General features: G+C 36.8%; 1 protein-coding gene and 1 non-coding gene across 3 annotated transcripts in view; one reads left to right on the top strand and one right to left on the bottom strand.

The window, feature by feature from the left end:
• The first annotated feature begins 3,184 nt into the window (after positions 1-3,184).
• TRNAG-CCC (transfer RNA glycine (anticodon CCC)) lies at positions 3,185-3,257 on the top strand. The gene has a single exon. It is a non-coding gene; the product is annotated as a tRNA-Gly (tRNA).
• Positions 3,258-6,559: 3,302 nt separating this feature from the next.
• Positions 6,560-18,865, bottom strand: part of GOLPH3L (golgi phosphoprotein 3 like) — a 40,423-nt gene continuing 28,117 nt past the window's right edge. For both annotated transcript variants that reach the window (XM_061186044.1, XM_061186045.1), the window contains one exon: positions 6,560-7,249. In XM_061186044.1, the coding sequence (XP_061042027.1) occupies positions 6,822-7,249 (428 nt within the window). In that variant the 3' untranslated portion in view covers positions 6,560-6,821. The remainder of the gene's footprint in view (positions 7,250-18,865) is intronic.

The raw sequence follows: 18,865 nt of genomic DNA, 5'->3' as shown, positions 1-18,865 counted from the left end.
CTAAATGATCAGAATAACACAGTGTTAAAGATAATTTTCAAAAAAGTAAAATCATAACTCATACAAATGAGGGAACTAGTAAGATGTTAAACTGGTTCAAAAGAGAATCTGAAGACAGACACATATATAGGCAATTAAGAATGCTGAAATTGCTAATAGATATAAAATTGGCCAGGGCATAAAATATTATGTTTGGAGTTATCTTTTTCACAGGGTGGAAATTGTATCTCACTGGCCAAAATACATTTGTCTCTCTATGTATAAGAATCATTCGCACTGCCATCAGTTTTCTCAATTTACAAATTGTAAAATAGTTCAAAGACAATGAAAGCCATAGATTGATTATGCCAAAGACTCCTCTAGACAATACCCAATAATGTTTTTGCCCATTTCAAAGTTTTTAAAATGATTGTCCCCCTGAGAACAGAAAAGCCTCTCTTCTCATAAATATCTCACCTCTGCCGTACACTGCATTGAAGTGGAAGCAGCAGCAGGACACCAATTAGGAGAGATGACAGTGGTTTGGACTAGGAGGTAGTAGCTACAGAGAAGGTTGAAAATGGCTGGATGTGGAGTTTTGAAGGTACAACCAACAGAATTTGCTGTTATGAATCCAGGATAACTTCAAAGCTTTTGGCCTGGGCAGCTAGGTGAACGATGGCACCATTTACTAATAGGGGGAAATATGAAAGTAGGAGGTTTAGGAGAAGAAATATAGATTTTGTTTTGGACACATTATATTCTCTAAAGACATCATTTAAAATGTGGTATTTCTTTTTTTTTTAAGAGTTTTTTTTTTTTAATATCCACATTGCTTTATTTATTTATTTTTTGACACACTGGTGAGGAGAGCACTTTTTTTTTGGAGGCATCACACGGAGTGTGGAACTTCCCCGACCAGGGATTGAACCTGTGCCCCGTGCAGTGGAAGCATGGAGTCTCAACCACTGGACCACCAGGGAAGTCCAAAAATGTGGTATTTCTATACAGTGTAATATTATTTGCCAGTAAAAATAAATGAAGCACTGATACATACTACAACATGGATGAACCTTGAAAACATTATGCTAAGTGAAAGAAGCAGTCACAAAAGACACATATTGTATGACTCCATTTATATGAAATGTCCAGAATAGGCAAATCTGCAGAGACAGAAAGTACATTAGTGTTTGCCTAGGACTGAGGGAAATGGGGAATGACTGCTAATGGGTATGTGTTTTTTTCTAGGGTGATGACATGTTCTAAAATTGATTGTGGTGATAGCATGATGCTGTGAATATACTAAAAAACCATCAAATTATTCACTTTAAGTAGGTATGTTATATGGTATGTGCATTTTATATCAATAAAGCTGTTATAAAAATAGTTATCAAAATATGTAGTTATCAAAACATTATGAAGCTATTTTAATAAAGGATTTTAACCTGCTAAAAATAAAAGGAAAATTAAGTGGTCAAGGGTGCTAATCCTTCTCTGTTAACCACAGGAAACCTGCCTATTCAGACTGTCTATGTCAATTCACCATAACCAACGTAGAACAGTTTGCTAATAGCAAGCAAATAGCTTCTTGATTGCTGGGCTCCCATAAAGCAATCATTCTTAACGTGTGTGTGTGTGTGTGTGTGTGTGTGTGCATGTGTGTGTGTGTGTGTGAGTGTGTGAAGGATTGGATTATGTTTAGCTTTAGTATACACAGCCACCAGTTTTCCAAAGTATGGAAAATCTGATCTTTGAGAGTCTAATACAAGCTGTGTTTCTTCTCTCCTCAAAGTGCATGTATACACACATGCATGCATGCAAAAATATTGTACATATTTTCAGGGTGTACAGAGACCCACTGAAGCCCACCAGAGAAGTTGTTTCCATAAATTAAAGCATTGTCACAGGAATTTACAGTGGCCTTCATTTATTCAGATTTGTGTTCAGCCCAGTTATGTGCCCCAAATTTATGATTTGACAATTTAAAAGCTCTGTAGTATGGTTGGTGGGAGTGTAAATTGGTACAACCATACTTTGGAAAACTGGTGGCACTATATACTAAAGCTAAATGTAATTCAAACCCTATAGCCCAGCAATTCCACTCCTAGGTACATATATCCAACTGAAATGCATTCTCATGTTCACCAAAACAAGTTTTCACAGCAGCTCTATTTATAATTGCTCCAAACTAGAACAACCCAAATGTTCAAAATAAAAGAATCAACCGTCACAAAAAATACATATTGGATGATTTCATTTAAATAACGTTCAAAAGCAAAACCAATCTATTGTATTAAAAGTCAGGATTGTAGTTAGCTTGAAGGAGGGATATAGTGACTGGGAGAGGGCATGAAGGGGGCTTTTGGGGAGCTGGTAATGTTTTGTTTCTTGACTGGGGTGCTGGTTACATAGGAATGCTCACTATTCATTATTGAGTCGTACATTTTTATTTATTTTGATTTAAGCATTTTTCTCTGGTTATGATTCCATAAAAAGTTTTAAAAGGTATCTAATGTGAAGAGTAAGACGGAGGAGAGAAGTGAAAGACTGAATTAAGTCATTTAATTTTTAAAACATGAACATTTTAACATAAAAAGTATTTGTTCAGTCTTTTAAATGTTCATAATGTTAAGAATCTAGTCAACTATTCTGTTACCTTCTCTAGTCTTCCCCTCTTTGATCATAAACATCTCTTCCTCCCTGCTCTCAAATGAAAGGAATCCAATTTAGTTTAATATAAATCAGTTTAAACTAAGTTATCTAAGACCTTTCTGGCCTCCACTTGGGAGTTCAAGAAAGGCTGGGGTGACAGAGCTGGGGGAAAAAGTTTTTTGTTTTTTTAAAATTAATTAATTAATTAATTTATGGCTGTGTTGGGTCTTCGTTTCTGTGCGAGGGCTTTCTCTAGTTGCGGCAAGCGGGGGCCACTCTTCATCGCGGTGCGCGGGCCTCTCACTATCGTGGCCTCTCTTGTTGCGGAGCACAGGCTCCAGACGCACAGGCTCAGTAGTTGTGGCTCACGGGCCTAGTTGCTCCGCGGCAGGTGGGATCTTCCCAGACCAGGGCTCGAACCCGTGTCCCCTGCATTGGCAGGCAGATTCTCAACCACTGAGCCACCAGGGCAGCCCAGTTTTGTTAAAATTTGATATCAGAAAACACTCATGCAAGAAGAGAGTACAGTGAAATATTTAAAGTGTTGGGGACTTCCCTGGTGGTCCAGTGGTTAAGACTCTGCACTCCCAATGCAGGGGGCCTGGGTTCGATCCCTGGTCAGGGAACTAGATCCTGCATGCCACAACTACAGATCCCTCATCTGGCATGCCACAACGAACACCTGGCGCAGCCAAATAAATAAATACATATTAAAAAAAATAAAAAATAAAACAGTGTTGTAAAACAAAAACAAAAAAACACCCAGCAATCTAGAATTCTATATCCAGTAAAATTATCCTTCAAAAGGGAAGGATAAATACTTTCTCAGATAAAAACTGAGGGAATTTATGTCCAGCACACTTGCCCTGTAAGAAGTGTTAAAAGAAGTTAAGGGAGAAGGAAAATGATATGCCAGAAAAGTTTTATATAAGAAAAGCATCAGAGAAGGAATAAATGAAGGTAAACAAAAACAGATAATTTGCTAGTTTCAAAAACCCTTCTTTAGTCTACAACTTGAATATATTCTCTTAGAACAATCTCTTTTGAGAGATAGAGATATGTGAAAAGCACACACATTCATGAAATTCTAGCACATAACAAATTACTTCGTACATTCTGTATTTTGTTTCCCTAGCCCAGCATAGCCTTGGCTCTTCCTTTTCAACCTTAGAAGATTCTTCAAGACTGAGCTTAAATGAAGGCAGGAGAGAGTAGTAGTTAAAAGCCTGTGTTTGAACTCAAGCTCTGCACAGTGTCCTTAGGCAAGCCTCACTACCTCTCTGAATTTTCTTTAAAATAATCTATGGTTTTTTTAGTGTTGAGGACTAAATGAGAAAATATATGAAGTGGTTAGAATAGTACCTCACAAGAAAAGTACTCAATATATGAAAGCCACTATAATAAATAACCTCTTCTAAGTCTTTCCTAATGTTCCCAGGAAGAATGCTACTGCTTTGTGCGTCTAAAAATTAAGTTTATACTTCCATATGAGCATTTATCACAAAGTATCTTATTTGCCCACTTAAATGTGAGTTCTCGGGGCCGAAATTGTGTCCTACACAATTTTTTATTGTCACACCTAGCAAGTGCCATTTAATTTGTAAGTACTTAATATTTTTTGGATGAATGAATTATAGGCAATAAAATATAAAGCAGTGTTCCCAAATTTTAACGTGTAAGCTTTTAGAGACTATGTTTAAAATGCAGCTTCCTAAGCCCCCAACCCCAGAGACTGATTTACTAGGAACCTGTATTTTGGCAAAGTACTCACCCCCACAAAGGTTATTTTGATGCACCACATTTTGAGAAACATTGTTACAAAGGATGACTTATGGGAAAACAATACTTTTTCTGAAATAAAAATAACAAGTATAAACAATCCTAGTAAATACATTTCTTATTGTCCTTTATGCTGTAGACATTATAAAAGAAGTGAAGAACGATAAGCCAATTACAAGCTCAATTATCTTTCTTTTCACACGTTGTTAACTCTGTTATAGTTAGGTATGTTACCTACACTTGGAACCTAAGACTTTCAGCTCTTCAGTAAGTTCAGGTGTCATGTGCAAGTAGTTATTAATAGGACAGAATATACTCATTCTCTTCATGGTAATAATGGTGTAATTGGGTAACTTATTTTGCTCAAGATGGAGACACTATTCAGACTTTACATTAGCTGGTGTTTGGGTTAGACTTAACGTGCCCTGCCCTCCAGTATATATATGTTACAATTATAATATTTGTGTATCCCTAATTTTCCACACAGGATGAAACAGAGGCTGGTATCCTAGTGTAAACGGGGAGTGTTACTGGCCTTGTGTGAAAATTTCTTATTTCCAGTTAAAATAACTGAAGTTGTAAAACTGCACAGAGATACCAGAGACAATAATTGATCTTTATTATACAGAAATGTGAAGGCCATATGCATTAAATGAAAAGGTGTTTTGCAATGAACATTATGCAGATTCAAACTGAAGACATCTTCATCTTATTGAGATACAATATAAAAATAAACACTGACCAAGAGTTGCTAGAAAGAATTCAACTTAACTTCTACTCTCCCAATCAAGCTGAAACTTTCCACAGGAAAACCTGGTTTCAATTCATGCCGAATTGTTTTCAAATGGAAAGAAAAAACTAAGTCAGGGAGAGACAACCAGGGACTGGTTTTTATACTTTTAGAGAGCCAGACTGAAGCTCTACTCAGCTTCACATTTAAGAATTTGTTTCACTTTAAAATTTATCTCTCTAGTCACCTAAGTGATACCTAAAGTGAAAAAAGAAAGTTAATTGAGTTGGGGAATTTTGTGGAGCTAGACAGGTTTAGGGGAGAAGATGAAAGTTACAATCATTCATTTAATTAGTTCCGATCAGGAAGATTTGATATCAGGTCTGGGTCATCTGTATTAGCCCTTTGATAGCCGGTTTCTCTGTAGTTGTCAAGAGGCAAGATCCATTAAAAGTATCAGCATAACCAATGCTTGACATTAGCACAGTTTGGTACCTGTCCTCTTTATATTCCCAAATACTGGACTTTATATCAGGATGCTTTTAAGATCAAATTGCCCTTCTAAACAGGATTTTTCTTAATAAGCTTCTGTTTGCATTCACTACTGAATTAAAAAATGTTTTAGTGATTTGGTTAGACAGATGGTTGTGTTGAGACAAGACTAATGACTAGAAGGGTATCTGTGGATTAAATATAGATAAAACTACCTCCAGAACCCTTAAATATAGACAGAATCTATCAATTTATGTAGGAAGCCAAAATAGGGAACAAGAAGATCTAGAGTTTAGATACATTGTCTGGACTCAGGATGCTGCTATTGGCAATTGAAATTTACAACTCCCTAAATTCAATCAGAGTAGGGACATTTAAAGTAGTCTGGAGGAATCAGGATAGTCATGTGCTAAAGAGTGGAAATTCTGATGCCACCTCCCTTTGCAAATTGTATTGCTGACTGCTTGAAGGAGGTGGTTGAGAGATACATTTTTTTCATTTAGACTTCTGTTCTAATGAATGATGGAGTAGGATAATGCTGAGAGAGAGTAGAGAATATATTTCTGGTTCTAGGACTGTGAGAACCAGGTAATCACATTTGGAATATTCTCATCAGGTTAGAAAAGGAAAAATGAGAAAACCACTAGCGGGACACGCATTTATATCCCAGAGACCATATGCTCCAAAAATTAGTTTTGTTTCCATTGCCCCTTATTCAAAGAGATGGTTACTTCAACAAGCTACATTACTTAGCAGAGCCTGAGAGACAGACTGAAAACATATATTTAAAATGGAAAATAAAATTTTAAAAATATGATAAATGGTTTGCTCTACCTCTCATTCATATTCTGTGGCTAGAGAAATCCAAATCTCACTTAGATGTTCCTGCTAATGCAAAAGCACACTAGATGGAAGTAAACCAAGAAATGAGAGAAAATGTTTATTTATTGGGTGTGTGTTGGTTCATCCAGTTTATTCACCTCTGGAGTGGAAGTATAGGGAAAAATAAAGTCTGCTTATAATAGTCAAGGTCTATACAGGAGCGTTGAAGTTGCTCTCCCCAAATAACGAGTTTGATTCAAGAGAAGGAAAAAACATGATGGAAAACATCTCATCACACAAAGCTTGGTGATGGTGTCTCTGACAGTCACTGGCCAGCAAGGGAAAAGGAGAAACCCACCTGCTAGCTTTAGGATTTATTGAAGGCTGCCAGCACAGCCCAGATCATCTCTGTGGCACTGTGCTTTGTCCCCTCTACCTCAGGGTCCAGTTCCACTAGGTCCTTGGCCCGATTCATTGCCACATCATACTTGTCATCTGTCAGAGAGGAGAAGACATTCTCTAGCACGTCAGAGGAGTGGGCTAGCACCAGTAGTGCTAGTGTTCGCTTGTCCATACGCTGAGGGTCATTTACCCACCGCTCTAGGACACTGTCTTGAAGCTTTTTCACTAGTCGCTGCTTCTCTGTTGTATTGGTCACTGGGTGAGTAGTCATGTCAAATAGGAGGAAATTCTGCTTCTCAGTGGTTAGAATACCCTTCTCTACTAGGTTCTTTGCAATTCTCTCTCTTACATTTCTCAGCTGGTACTGTAATTTGAAAGGGTTCCAGGTCTCACCTATGGGAAAAATAAATAGAAGGCTTGAACAACACTATAAACCAACTAGACCTAAGAAGACATCTATAGAATATTCTACCCTATAACAGTAGAATGTACATTCTTCTCAAGTGCACATGAAACATTCTGCAGGATAGACCATATGCTAGGCCATAAAACAAGCCTTAATAAATTTAAAAGGACTGAAAACATACAAAGTATGCTATCCAATCACAATGGAATTAAACTAGAAATTAATAACAGAAGGAAATTTGGGAAATTAAAAAATATGTGGAAATTAAACAACACAATCTGAAATAACCAATGAGTCAAAGAAGAAATCACAAGGAAAATTTAAAAAATACTTTTGAGTTGAATGAAAGAAACCCCACAACATACCAAAACTTATGGGATGCAGCTTAAAGCAGTACGAAGAGGGAAATTTATGATCCAAATGCTATATTAGAAAAGGAGATGTCAAATCAATAACCTAACATTCTATCTTAAAAAACTAGAAAAAGAAGATCATACTAAACCCAAAGCAAGCAGGAGAAAGGACATAATAAAGATTAGAGAGGAAACAGAAAAAATCAATAAAATCAAAACTTGGTTCAATGAAAAGATAAAAAAAGGACAAACCTAGAGTGACCAAGGAAAAAAGAGAGAAGACTCAAAATTACTAAAATTAGGAATGAAAGAGGAGACATCACTACTGACCTTACAAAAATAAAAAGGATTATAAGAAAATACTATGAAAAACAGGATGCCAACAAATTAGACAACCTAGAAGAATGGACAAATTCTTTGAAATACACAAATTACCTAAACCAACTCAACAAGAAAGAGAGAATTTGAATATATATATAACAAGTAAATAGATTGAATAGTAACTTTAAAACTTCCCACAAAGAAAAGTGTGGTCAAGATGGCTTTACTGGTAATTCTACCAAACATTAATGAAGAATTAATGCCAATCCTTCACAAATGCTTAAAAAAAAAGAAGAGGAAGAGGAGGGAACACTTCCTTAGTCTACACAGTAAGTATTACTCTGATAGTAAAAGGAGACAAAGACTTCACAAGAAAACTATAGACCAATATCCCTTATGAATATAGGTATAAAAATGCTCAACAAAATACTAGCAAACAAATCTAGCAACATATAATAAACACTATGTAGGGAATTTCCTGGTGGTCCAGTGGTTAGGACTCTGTGCTTTCACTGCCAAGGGTGTGGGTTCAATCCCTGGTCAGGGAACTAAGATCCTGAAAGCTGCGTGGCGAGGCTGAAGGAAAAAACAAACAAAAAACAAAAAAAACGGGACTTCCCTGGTGGCGCAGTGGTTAAGAATCCGCCTGCCAATGCAGGGGACACAGATTTGCACCCTGGTCTGGGAAGATCCCACATGCTGTGGAGCAACTAAGCCCGTGTGCCACAACTACTGAGCCTGCACTCTAGAGCCCATGAGCCACAACTACTGAGCCTGCGTGCCACAACTACTGAAGCCTGCGCTCCTAGAGCCCATGCTCTGCAACAAGAGAATCCACCACAATGAGAAGCCCGCACACTGCAACGAAGAGCAGCCCCTGCTCGCCACAACTAGAGAAAGCCCACATGCAGCAATGAAGACCCAATGCAGCCAAAAATAAATAAATAAATAAAAGAAAAGAAACAAAAAACCCTCCCAAACTATGTAATATGATCGGGGGGACTTAAACCAGAAATGCAAGGTTGCTTTAAAATATAAAAATCAAGTAATATGTCATGTCAATAGAATAAAAAGCAAAAATGAAGTGATCATCTCAATAGACACACAAAAAAGCATTTGATAAAATCCAACACCCTTACATGATAAAAACACTCCACAAGCTAGGAATAGACAGAAACTTTCTCAACTTGATAGAGGGAATTTGTGAAAAACGTACAGCTAGCATAATACTTAATGGGGAAAGATTGAATGTTGTCCTTCTAAGATCAGGGATAAGACAAGGAAGTCATTCTCATCACTCCTATTCAGCACTGTACTGAAGGTTCTAGCCAGGGTAATTAGGTAAGAAAAAGAAATAAAAGGCATCCAGATTAGACAAGAACAAGTTAAACTATTTTTATTTTCAGATGACATGATCTTGTGTACAGAAAAATCTAAGAAATCTGCTTTAAAAGTATTACAGCTAATAAGTACAGCAAGGTTTCAGGATACAAGATTAATACGCAAAAATGAACTTAATTTCTATATATTAACAATGAACAACCTGAAAAAGAAATTAAGAAAACAACTACATTTACAAGAGCATCAAAAAGAAAATACTTAGGAATAAATTTAACAAAAGAAGTACAAGACATGTATACTGAAAATTACAAAATATTGTTGAAATTAAAGAAGATCTAAATAAATGAAAAGCTATCCCATGTTCATGCATTGGAAGACTTAATATTATTAAGATACCATTATTCCCCAAATTGATTTACAGATTCAACACAATCGCTATCAAAATCCTAGCTTGCTTTATTGCAGAAATTGACAAGCTGATCCCAAAATTCATATGGAAATGCAAAGGACCCAGAATGGCCAAAATAATCCTGAAAAAGAACAAAGTTGGAAGACTCACACTTCCTGATTTCAAAATTACTACAAAGCTACAACAATCGAGAAGTGTGGTACTGGCATAATGACAGACATATAGATCAGTGGAAGAGTCCAGAAATAAACCCATACATTCATGGTCAAATGATTTCTGACAATGGTACCATGACAATTCATGGGGGAAACAGTCTTTTTAACAATAGCGGTAGGACAACTGTATATATATCCTCATGCAAAAGAATGACATTAGAGCCCTACCTCACATCATATACAACAATTAATCTCAAAAAGGATAATAGACACAAATGAAAGAGCTAAAGCTATATAACTCCTAGAAGAAAATATGGGAATAAATTTTTATGATGTTGGGTTAGGCAATGGTTTATTAGATATTATAACAAAATTACAAGCAACAAAAGAAAAAAAAGATTAGTTGAAATGTATCAAAATCAAAAACTTTTATGCTTCAAAGGACACAATCAAGAAACTGAAAAGACAACCCACAAAATGGGAGAAAAATTTTGCAAATCATGTATCTGAAAAGATTTGTATTTAGAACACATTTTAACAGTACAACTCAATAGTAAAAAGCAAATCCAATTTAAAAATGGGCAAAGGATCTGAATAGACAATTCTCCAAAGAAGATATACAAATGGCCAATAAGCACATATAAACATGCTCAACATCATTAGTCATTAGGGGATTGCAAATAAAAATCACAATGCCATACCACTATATACTCACTAGGATGGCTAAAATAAAATTACAAAGACAGAGAATAACAAGTATTGACGAGGATGTGGAGGAATTGAAACTCTCACACACTGGTGGTGGGAATGTAAAACAGTATAGCCACTTTGAAAAACAGTCCCTATTTCTGTCCTCAAGAAATTTACAATCTAGAATGAGGTGAAAGTGGGGACACAAAAATAATATTTGAAGTGGGCCCTAAAGAAACACTGGGTATAGTTGATAAGGGTCTTTTAAAAAAATTAATTAATTAATTAATTAATTAATTAATGGCTGAGTTGGGTCTTTGTTGCTGTGCCCAGGCTTCCTCTAGTTGCGGCAAGCGGGGGCTACTCTTTGTTGCGGTGCATGGGCTTCTCATTGCAGTGGCTTCTCTTGCTGTGGAGCACGGGCTCTAGGCGTGCGGGCTTAAGTAGTTGCGGCACATGGGCTCAGTAGTTATGGCTGGCAGGCTCTAGAGCTCAGGCTCAGTACTTGTGGCTCATGGGCTTAGTTTCTCCGTGGCATGTGGGATCTTCCCAGACCAGGGCTCAAACCCGTGTCCCCTGCATTGGCAGGTGGATTCTTAACCATGGCTCCACCAGGGAAGCCCGATAAGGGTCTTTAAAATGTTAATCACTGAGATGTTACATCTGGGACAATGGCAGAGTAACAAACACCAGAAACTCATCTCTCCACCTAGACAATAATTATACTAGTAGAATCTATCTGAAACAACTATTTTTGGAACTCTGGAGTTTCTGTGAACACTTGTAGGTTCTGTGAACACTTGTAGGGAAAGGCTAGGCTGGCAAATTGTGGTTAATATCAGTCAATTTCAGCCTTCAGTGCAGTAGTGACTGCTCAGCCCCCAGCCCTATGATAGGCAGCTGTGGGGAGAGCAATCTGTTGTTTTGGTGTAGCTTGCTTGAGTCAGGGTGGGCAATAAGGACCTTGTCTCTGAAATATCAGGATCAGTGTTCTGATTATGGATTGCAGCTTCTGATGGCTGACATGCAGCTAAAGGCTGCTATTGTCCCAATTCCCACCAGCTGAAGCAGCTTCCAGGGGATTTAAAATAGAAGCTTTTTTTTTTTTTTTACATTCAAAAACAACTACATGTACACAGTATTTTAGAAAGCCATTGTGCTTGCTCAAGAAAAGGTGTAACCTCAGGAAAAAACAAAAACAAAAACAGCAAAGACTGGGGGATGGGGAAAATCTGATTTCCAGAGTTACCACATTATAAGATTAAATGTCCAGTTTTCAACAACAACAACAAAAATCACAAGGCATATAGCGAAAGAGAAAGGTATGGCCCATTAAAAGGAAAAAAAGAAAATGACATAATTTGCACTTGAGGAAGTCCAGGTGTCAAGTTTACTAGACAAAGACTTGAAAACAACTGTCTTAGAGTTGTTCCTTTATGATGCTTCCTTTAGCAAATAGCTAAAGGAAGACATGGACAAAGACAGGAAAATGATGTATGAACAAAGTTAGAATACCAATAAAGAGATAGAAATTATAAAAAGGAACCAAAAAGAAAGTCTGGAGCTTAAATACAATAACTAAAATGAAGAATACACTATATGGGTTCAAAAACAGATTTAAGCAGGCAGAAGAAAGAATTAGCAAATTTGAAGATAGGACAACTGAAGTAATAAAGTCTGGGGAACAACAGCAAAAAAAGTGAATGGAGCCCTAAGGGACCTCTGAGACACCACCAAATGGACAAATATTTTCATTGTAGGAATCCCAGAGGAGAAGAGAGAGAAAAAAGGGCAGAAAAAATATTTGAAAAAATAATGGCTGAAAACTTTCCAAATTTCATGAAAGACACAAATCTACAAATCTAAGAAGCTTAATGAGCTCAATGTTGACTAAAACATCCATCTGAGACACATCATAATCAAACTATTGAAAGCCAAAGATAAATAATCTTTTTTTTAACCATTTTTTAAATTGAAGTATAGTTAATTTACAATGTTGTGTTTGTTTCAGGTATAGAGCACAGTGATTCAGTTACATGTATATACCTATATTCTTTTTTCAGATTCTTTTCCATTATAGGTTATTACAAGATTTTTTTCGATTATAGGTTATTATGATATATTGAATATAGTTCCCTGTGCTATACAGTAGGTCCTTGTTGTTTATCTATTTTATATATAATGGTGTGTATATGTTAATCCCAAACTCCTAATTTATCTCCCCCACACCCTGCCTCTGCTATCCACTTTGGTAACCATAAGTTTGTTTTCTATGTATGAGTCTATTTCTGTTTTATAAATAGTTCATTTGTATCATTTTTTTTTTAGATTCTACATATAAGTGATATCATATGATATTTGTCTTTCTCTGAGTTACTTCACTTAATATGATAATCTCTAGGTCCATCCATGTTGATGCAGATGGCATTATGTCATTCTTTTTTACGGCTGAGTAATGTTCCATTGTGTCTATATACCACATCTTCTTTATCCATTCATCAGCTGTTGATGGACATTTAGGTTGCTTCCATGTCTTGGCTATTGTAAATAGTGCTGCTATAAATATTGGGGTGCATGTATGTTTTTGAATTAGAGTTTTCTCAGATATATTCCCAGGAATGTGATTGATGGATTGTATGGTAACTCTGTTTTTAGTTTTTTAAGGAAACGCCATACTGTTCTCCATAGTGGCTGCACCAATTTGCAATCCTACCAACAGTGTAGGAGGGTTCCTTTTTCTCCACACCCTCACCAGCATTATATGTAGTTTACAAAGATAAAGAATCTTGAAAGCAGGAAGAGAGAAGTGAGTTGTCACACACAAGGTGTCTTCAATAAGATTATCACCAGACTTCTCATCAGAAACTTTGGAGGCTAGAAGACAGTGGGCTGATATATTCAAAGAGCTGAAAGAAAAAAAATCTGTCACCTGAGAATTCTATATCCAGAAAAAGTGTCCTTCAAAAGTGAAATTAAGACTTTCCCAGATAAACAAAAACTGAGGAACTTTGTTACCACGAGACTTGCCCTGCAAGAAATGCTAAAAAGGAGTGCTGCAGGTTGAAATGAAGGGAAGCTAGAAGTAACTTGAAGCAGTATGAAGAAATAAAGATATCCAATAAAGGCTAAATACATGGACAACCATAAAAGCTAATTTTGTTTCGTAACTCCATTTTTTATTTTCTATACACTTTAAAAGACAAATGCATTAAAAAACAATTATTAATCTATATTATTGGTCATACAATTTATAAAGGTATAATCTGTGACATCAAAACAGACAGAGTGGAACGAAGCTATATAGGAACAGTTTTTGTGTTACTGAAGTTAAGTTGGTATAAATTCAAATTAGGTTGTCATTAACTTTAGGATGTTAAATGTAATCCCCGTGGTACAATAAAGAAAATGTCTATAGAATATACACAAAAGAAAATGAGAGGGGAATCAAAATGTTTCACTACAAAAAATCAACCAAACATAAAGCAAGACAGTAATGTGGGAAATGAGGACAAAAATCTATAGGCCATATAGTAATAGAAAACAAATAGCTGGGGCTTCCCTGGTGACGCAGTGGTTAAGAATCAGCCTGCCAATGCAGGGGACACGGGTTCAAGTCCTGGTTCGGGAAGATCCCACATGCTGTGGAGCAACTAAGCCCGTGTGCCACAACTACTGAGCCTGCACTCTAGAGCCTGTGAGCCACAACTACTGAGCCTGTGTGCCACAACTACTGAAGCCTGTGGGCATAGAGCCCATGCTCCACAACAAGAGAAGCCACTGCAATGAGAAGCTCGCGCGCTGCAACGAAGAGTAGCCCCCGCTCACCACAACTAAAGAAAGCCTGTGTGCAGCAATGAAGACCAAATGCAGCCAAAAATAAAATAAATAAATAAATTAATTAATTAAAAAAATTTTTTTAATTAAAAAAAGAAAACAAATAGCAAAATGGCAGAATTAACTGTCTCCTTATCAGTAATTACTTTAAATGTAAATGGATTAAACTATTTAATAATAAGAAAAAAATTGGCAGAATGGGTTGAAAAACATGATCCAATTATATGCTATGAGAGATTCTCTTTAGATCAAAGGACACAGATAGGCTGAAAGTGAATGGATGGAAAAAGATATTCCATTCAAATAGTAACCAAAAGACAGCAGGGGTGGCTATACTAATTTTGGACAAAATAGATTTAAAATCATATAAAGTAAAAGAGACAGAGAAAGACATTATATATTAATAAAAGGTTCAGTACAACAAGAAGATATAACAAGTATAAATATTTACACTCCTAAGAACAGACTCAAAATATATGAAGCAAAATGGACAGAACAGTCAGAAGTAGACAGTTTTATAACACCCCACTTTCAATGAGGCTTAGATCAAGTACACAGAAAATAATTTAAAAATAGAAGATTTCAACAACATAATAAACTCACTAAGCCTAACAGACATATACAGAACACTCCACCTAACAGCAGAATACACATTCTTCTCAAGTGTACATGGCACATTCTCCAGGACAGACCACTTGTTAGGCCATAAAATAAATCTCAATAGATTTCAAAAGATACATACAAAGTATCTTCTCTGACCACAATGGGATGAAATTAGAAATCAGTAAAAGAAGGAAAATGAAAATTTGCCTATATGTGTAAATTAAACAAGCTTAAACAACCAATGGGTCAAAGAAGAAATTACAGGGAAATTAGAAAATACTTAGAAATGGATGAAAACACAATGCACTAAAATGTATGGGATATAGTGAAAGCAGTGCTCAGAGGGAAATTTATAGCTGTAAATGCCTAAATTAAAAAAGTAAGTCTCAAATCAATCACCTAACTTTACACTTTAATGGACTAGAAAAAGAAGAGCAAAGTAAACCCAAAGCTAACAGAAGGAACAAAATAAAGATTAGAGAAGAGATGAACAAAAGGAGAGATCAGAAAAACAACAAAGAAGACCAAAGAAACAAAGAGCTGGTTTTTTGAAAAGATCAACAAAATTCACAAACCTTTAGGTAGACTGCCAAAGAAAAAGAGAAAAGATACAAACAACTAAAATGAGAAATTAAAGTGGGGACATTACAACTGACCTTGCAGAGATTAAAAAAAGGATTATAAGAGAATACTATGAATAATGGTAAGCCAACAAATTACATAACCTAGAAGAAATGGACAAATTTCTTCAGGGAAATGGACAAAAATTCCCTGAAACACTCAAATTATCTAAAATGACTGATGAAGAAATAGAAAATTTCAACAGATTTATAGCAAGTAAAAAGATGAAATCAGTAATCAAAAACCTCCCCAAAAAGAAAAGTCCTGGACCAGATGGCTTCATCAGTGAATTCTACCTAACATTTAAACAAGAATTAACACAAATCCTTCTCAAAGTCTTCCAAAAAACTGAAGAGGGAACACCTCCTAACTCATTCTGTGAGGCAAGGATTATCCTGATACTAGAGCCAGATAAAGACATCACAAGAGGACTTCACTGGTGGCACAGTGGTTAAGAATCTGCCTGTCAATGCAGGGGACACGGGTTCGAGCCCTGGTCCGGGAAGATCCCACGTGCCGCAGAGCAACTAAGCCCAGCTCATGAGCCACAACTACCGAGTCCGTGTGCCACAACTACTGAAGCCTGTGCGCCTAGAGCCCGTGCTCCACAACAAGAGAAGCCACCGCAATGAGCAGCCTGTGAATCGCAACGAAGAGTAGCCCCCACTCAACGTAACTAGAGAAAGCCCACGCACAGCAAAAAAGACCCAATGCAGCCAAAAATAAATAATAAATTAATAAATTTTAAAAAAATCACAAGAAAAGAAAGTTACAGACCAATAAGTCTTATGAATATAGATGCAAAATTCTTAATAAAATATTAGCAAATTGAATCCAACAGCATAATAAAATGATTATTCACCTTGATCAAGTAAAATTTATCCCAGGAATGTAACAGAAAATCAAATGGACTGAGGATCTGAATAGACATTTTTCTAAAGAAGACATATAAATGGCCAAAAGACACATGAAAATGCGCTCAACAGCACTAATCATCAAGGAAGTGCAAATCAAAACCATAGTGCGATAACACTCCACATTTGTTAAGATGGCTAATATTAAAAAGACCAAAAATAACAACTGTTGGTGAGGATATAGAGAAAAGGGAACCCTTGTGCACTGTTAGTGAAAATGTAAATTGGCCCAGTCACTACAGAAAACAGTATAGGACTTCCCTGGTGGTGCAGTGGTTGAGAATCTGCCTGCCAATGCAGGGGACATGGGTTTAATCCCTGGTCTGGGAAGATCCCACATGTCGCGGAGCACCTAAGCCCGTGTGCCACAACTACTGAGCCTGTGCTCTACAGCCCATGAGCCACAATTACTGAGCCCGCATGCCACAACTACTGAAGCCCACGCGCCTAGAGCCCGTGCTCCACAACAAGAGAAGCCACTGCAATGAGAAGTCCACGCACTGTAACGAAAAGTAGCCCCCACTCACCGCAACTAGAGAAAGCCCACGTGCAGCAATGAAGACCCAATGTAGCCAAAAAAATAAATAAAATAAAATAAATTTTTTTAATTAAAAAAAAGAAAACAGTATAAAGGTTTCTCAAAAAATTAAAATTACAACTACTATATAATCTAGTAATTCTACTTCTGAGTAGAATTGAAAAGATATACGCACCCCATGTTCACTGCAGCATTATTTATAATAGCCAAGACATGGAAGCAACTTAAATATCAATTATGGATGAATGGATAAAGAAAATGTGGTATATGTATATACACACACCACACACATACATATATGCACACATATACATACAATAGAATATTATTCAACCATAAAAAACAGGAAATCTTGCCATTCATGACAACCTGGATGGACCTTGAGGGCATTATGCTAAGTGAAGTAAGTCAGACAGAGGGACTTCCCTGGTGGTACAGTGGTGAAGACTCCGTGCTCCCAACGCAGGGGGCCTGGGTTCAATCCCTGGTCAGGGAACTAGATCCCACATGCATGCCACAACTAAGAGTTACATGCTGCAACTAAGGAGCCTGCGAGCTGCAACTAAGGAGCCTGCGAGCCGCAACTAAGGAGCCTGCCTGCTGCAACAAATCCCGGCACAACCAAATAAATAAATAAATTTTTTTTTTTTTAAATAATGTGATCCGTTTTTGTTTTTGTTTTTAATTTAATTTAATTAATTAATTAATTTATTTATGGCTGTGTTGGGTCTTCATTTCTGTGCGAGGGCTTTCTCTAGTTGCGGCAAGTGGGGGCCACTCTTCATCGCGGTGCGCGGGCCTCTCACTATCGCGGCCTCTCTTGTTGCGGAGCACAGGCTCCAGACGCGCAGGCTCAGCAATTGTGGCTCACGGGCCTAGTCGCTCCGCGGCATGTGGGATCTTCCCAGACCAGGGCTCGAACCCGTGTCCCCTGCATTGGCAGGCAGATTCTCAACCACTGCGCCACCATGGAAGCCCTAAATATTTAAAAAAAAATAAAATAAAATAAATAAGTGAGGCTGAATGCCTGCATAAATCTATTAAAAAAAAAAGTCCGACAGAGAAAGACAAATACTATATGATCTCACTTATATGTGGAATCTAAAACAAAAACAAAAAATTCCAAAATCATAGATACAGAGAACAGATTGGTAGTTGCTAGGGGCAGGGAGGGGGAGAATGCCAGAATGGGTGAAGGAGATCAAAAGATACAAAATTCTAGTTATAAAATAAATAAATCCTGGGGATGTAATGTACAGCATGGTGACTATAGTTAATAACACTGTATTATATATTTGAAAGTTCTAAGAAAACAGATCTTAAAAGTTCTCAGGACTTCCCTGGTGGTCCAGTGGTTAAGACTCCATGCTCCCAACACAGGGGGCCCAGGTTCGATCCCTGGTCAGAGAACTAGATCCCGCATGCCACAACTAAGAGCTCACATGCCACAACTAAAGATCCTACTTGCCACAACTAAAAGGTCTCATATGCTGCAACGAAGATCCTGCATGCAGCAATGAAGATCCCACGTGTTGCAACTAAGACCCAGTGCAGCCAAATAAATAAATAAATAAATAAATATTTTTAAAAAAAAGTTCTCACACAAGAAAAAAAACTAACTATGTGTGATGATGGATGCTAACTAGACTTATTGTGGTGATCATTTCATAATATGTACAAATATCGAATCAATATGATGTACACCTGAAATTAATATAATGTTTATGCCAATTATATCTCAATAAAAAGTCAAACAATGTAATACATCATTTAATAGAATGGAAAAAAACCCCACATGATCATCTCACTTGACTCAGAAAAGCA

This window comes from Eubalaena glacialis, chromosome 3, assembly GCF_028564815.1.
Source record: "Eubalaena glacialis isolate mEubGla1 chromosome 3, mEubGla1.1.hap2.+ XY, whole genome shotgun sequence".
Taxonomy (NCBI): domain Eukaryota; kingdom Metazoa; phylum Chordata; class Mammalia; order Artiodactyla; family Balaenidae; genus Eubalaena; species Eubalaena glacialis.
The sequence above is the reverse complement of the archived record's forward strand: the minus strand, read 5'-3'. Positions and strand labels throughout refer to the sequence as shown.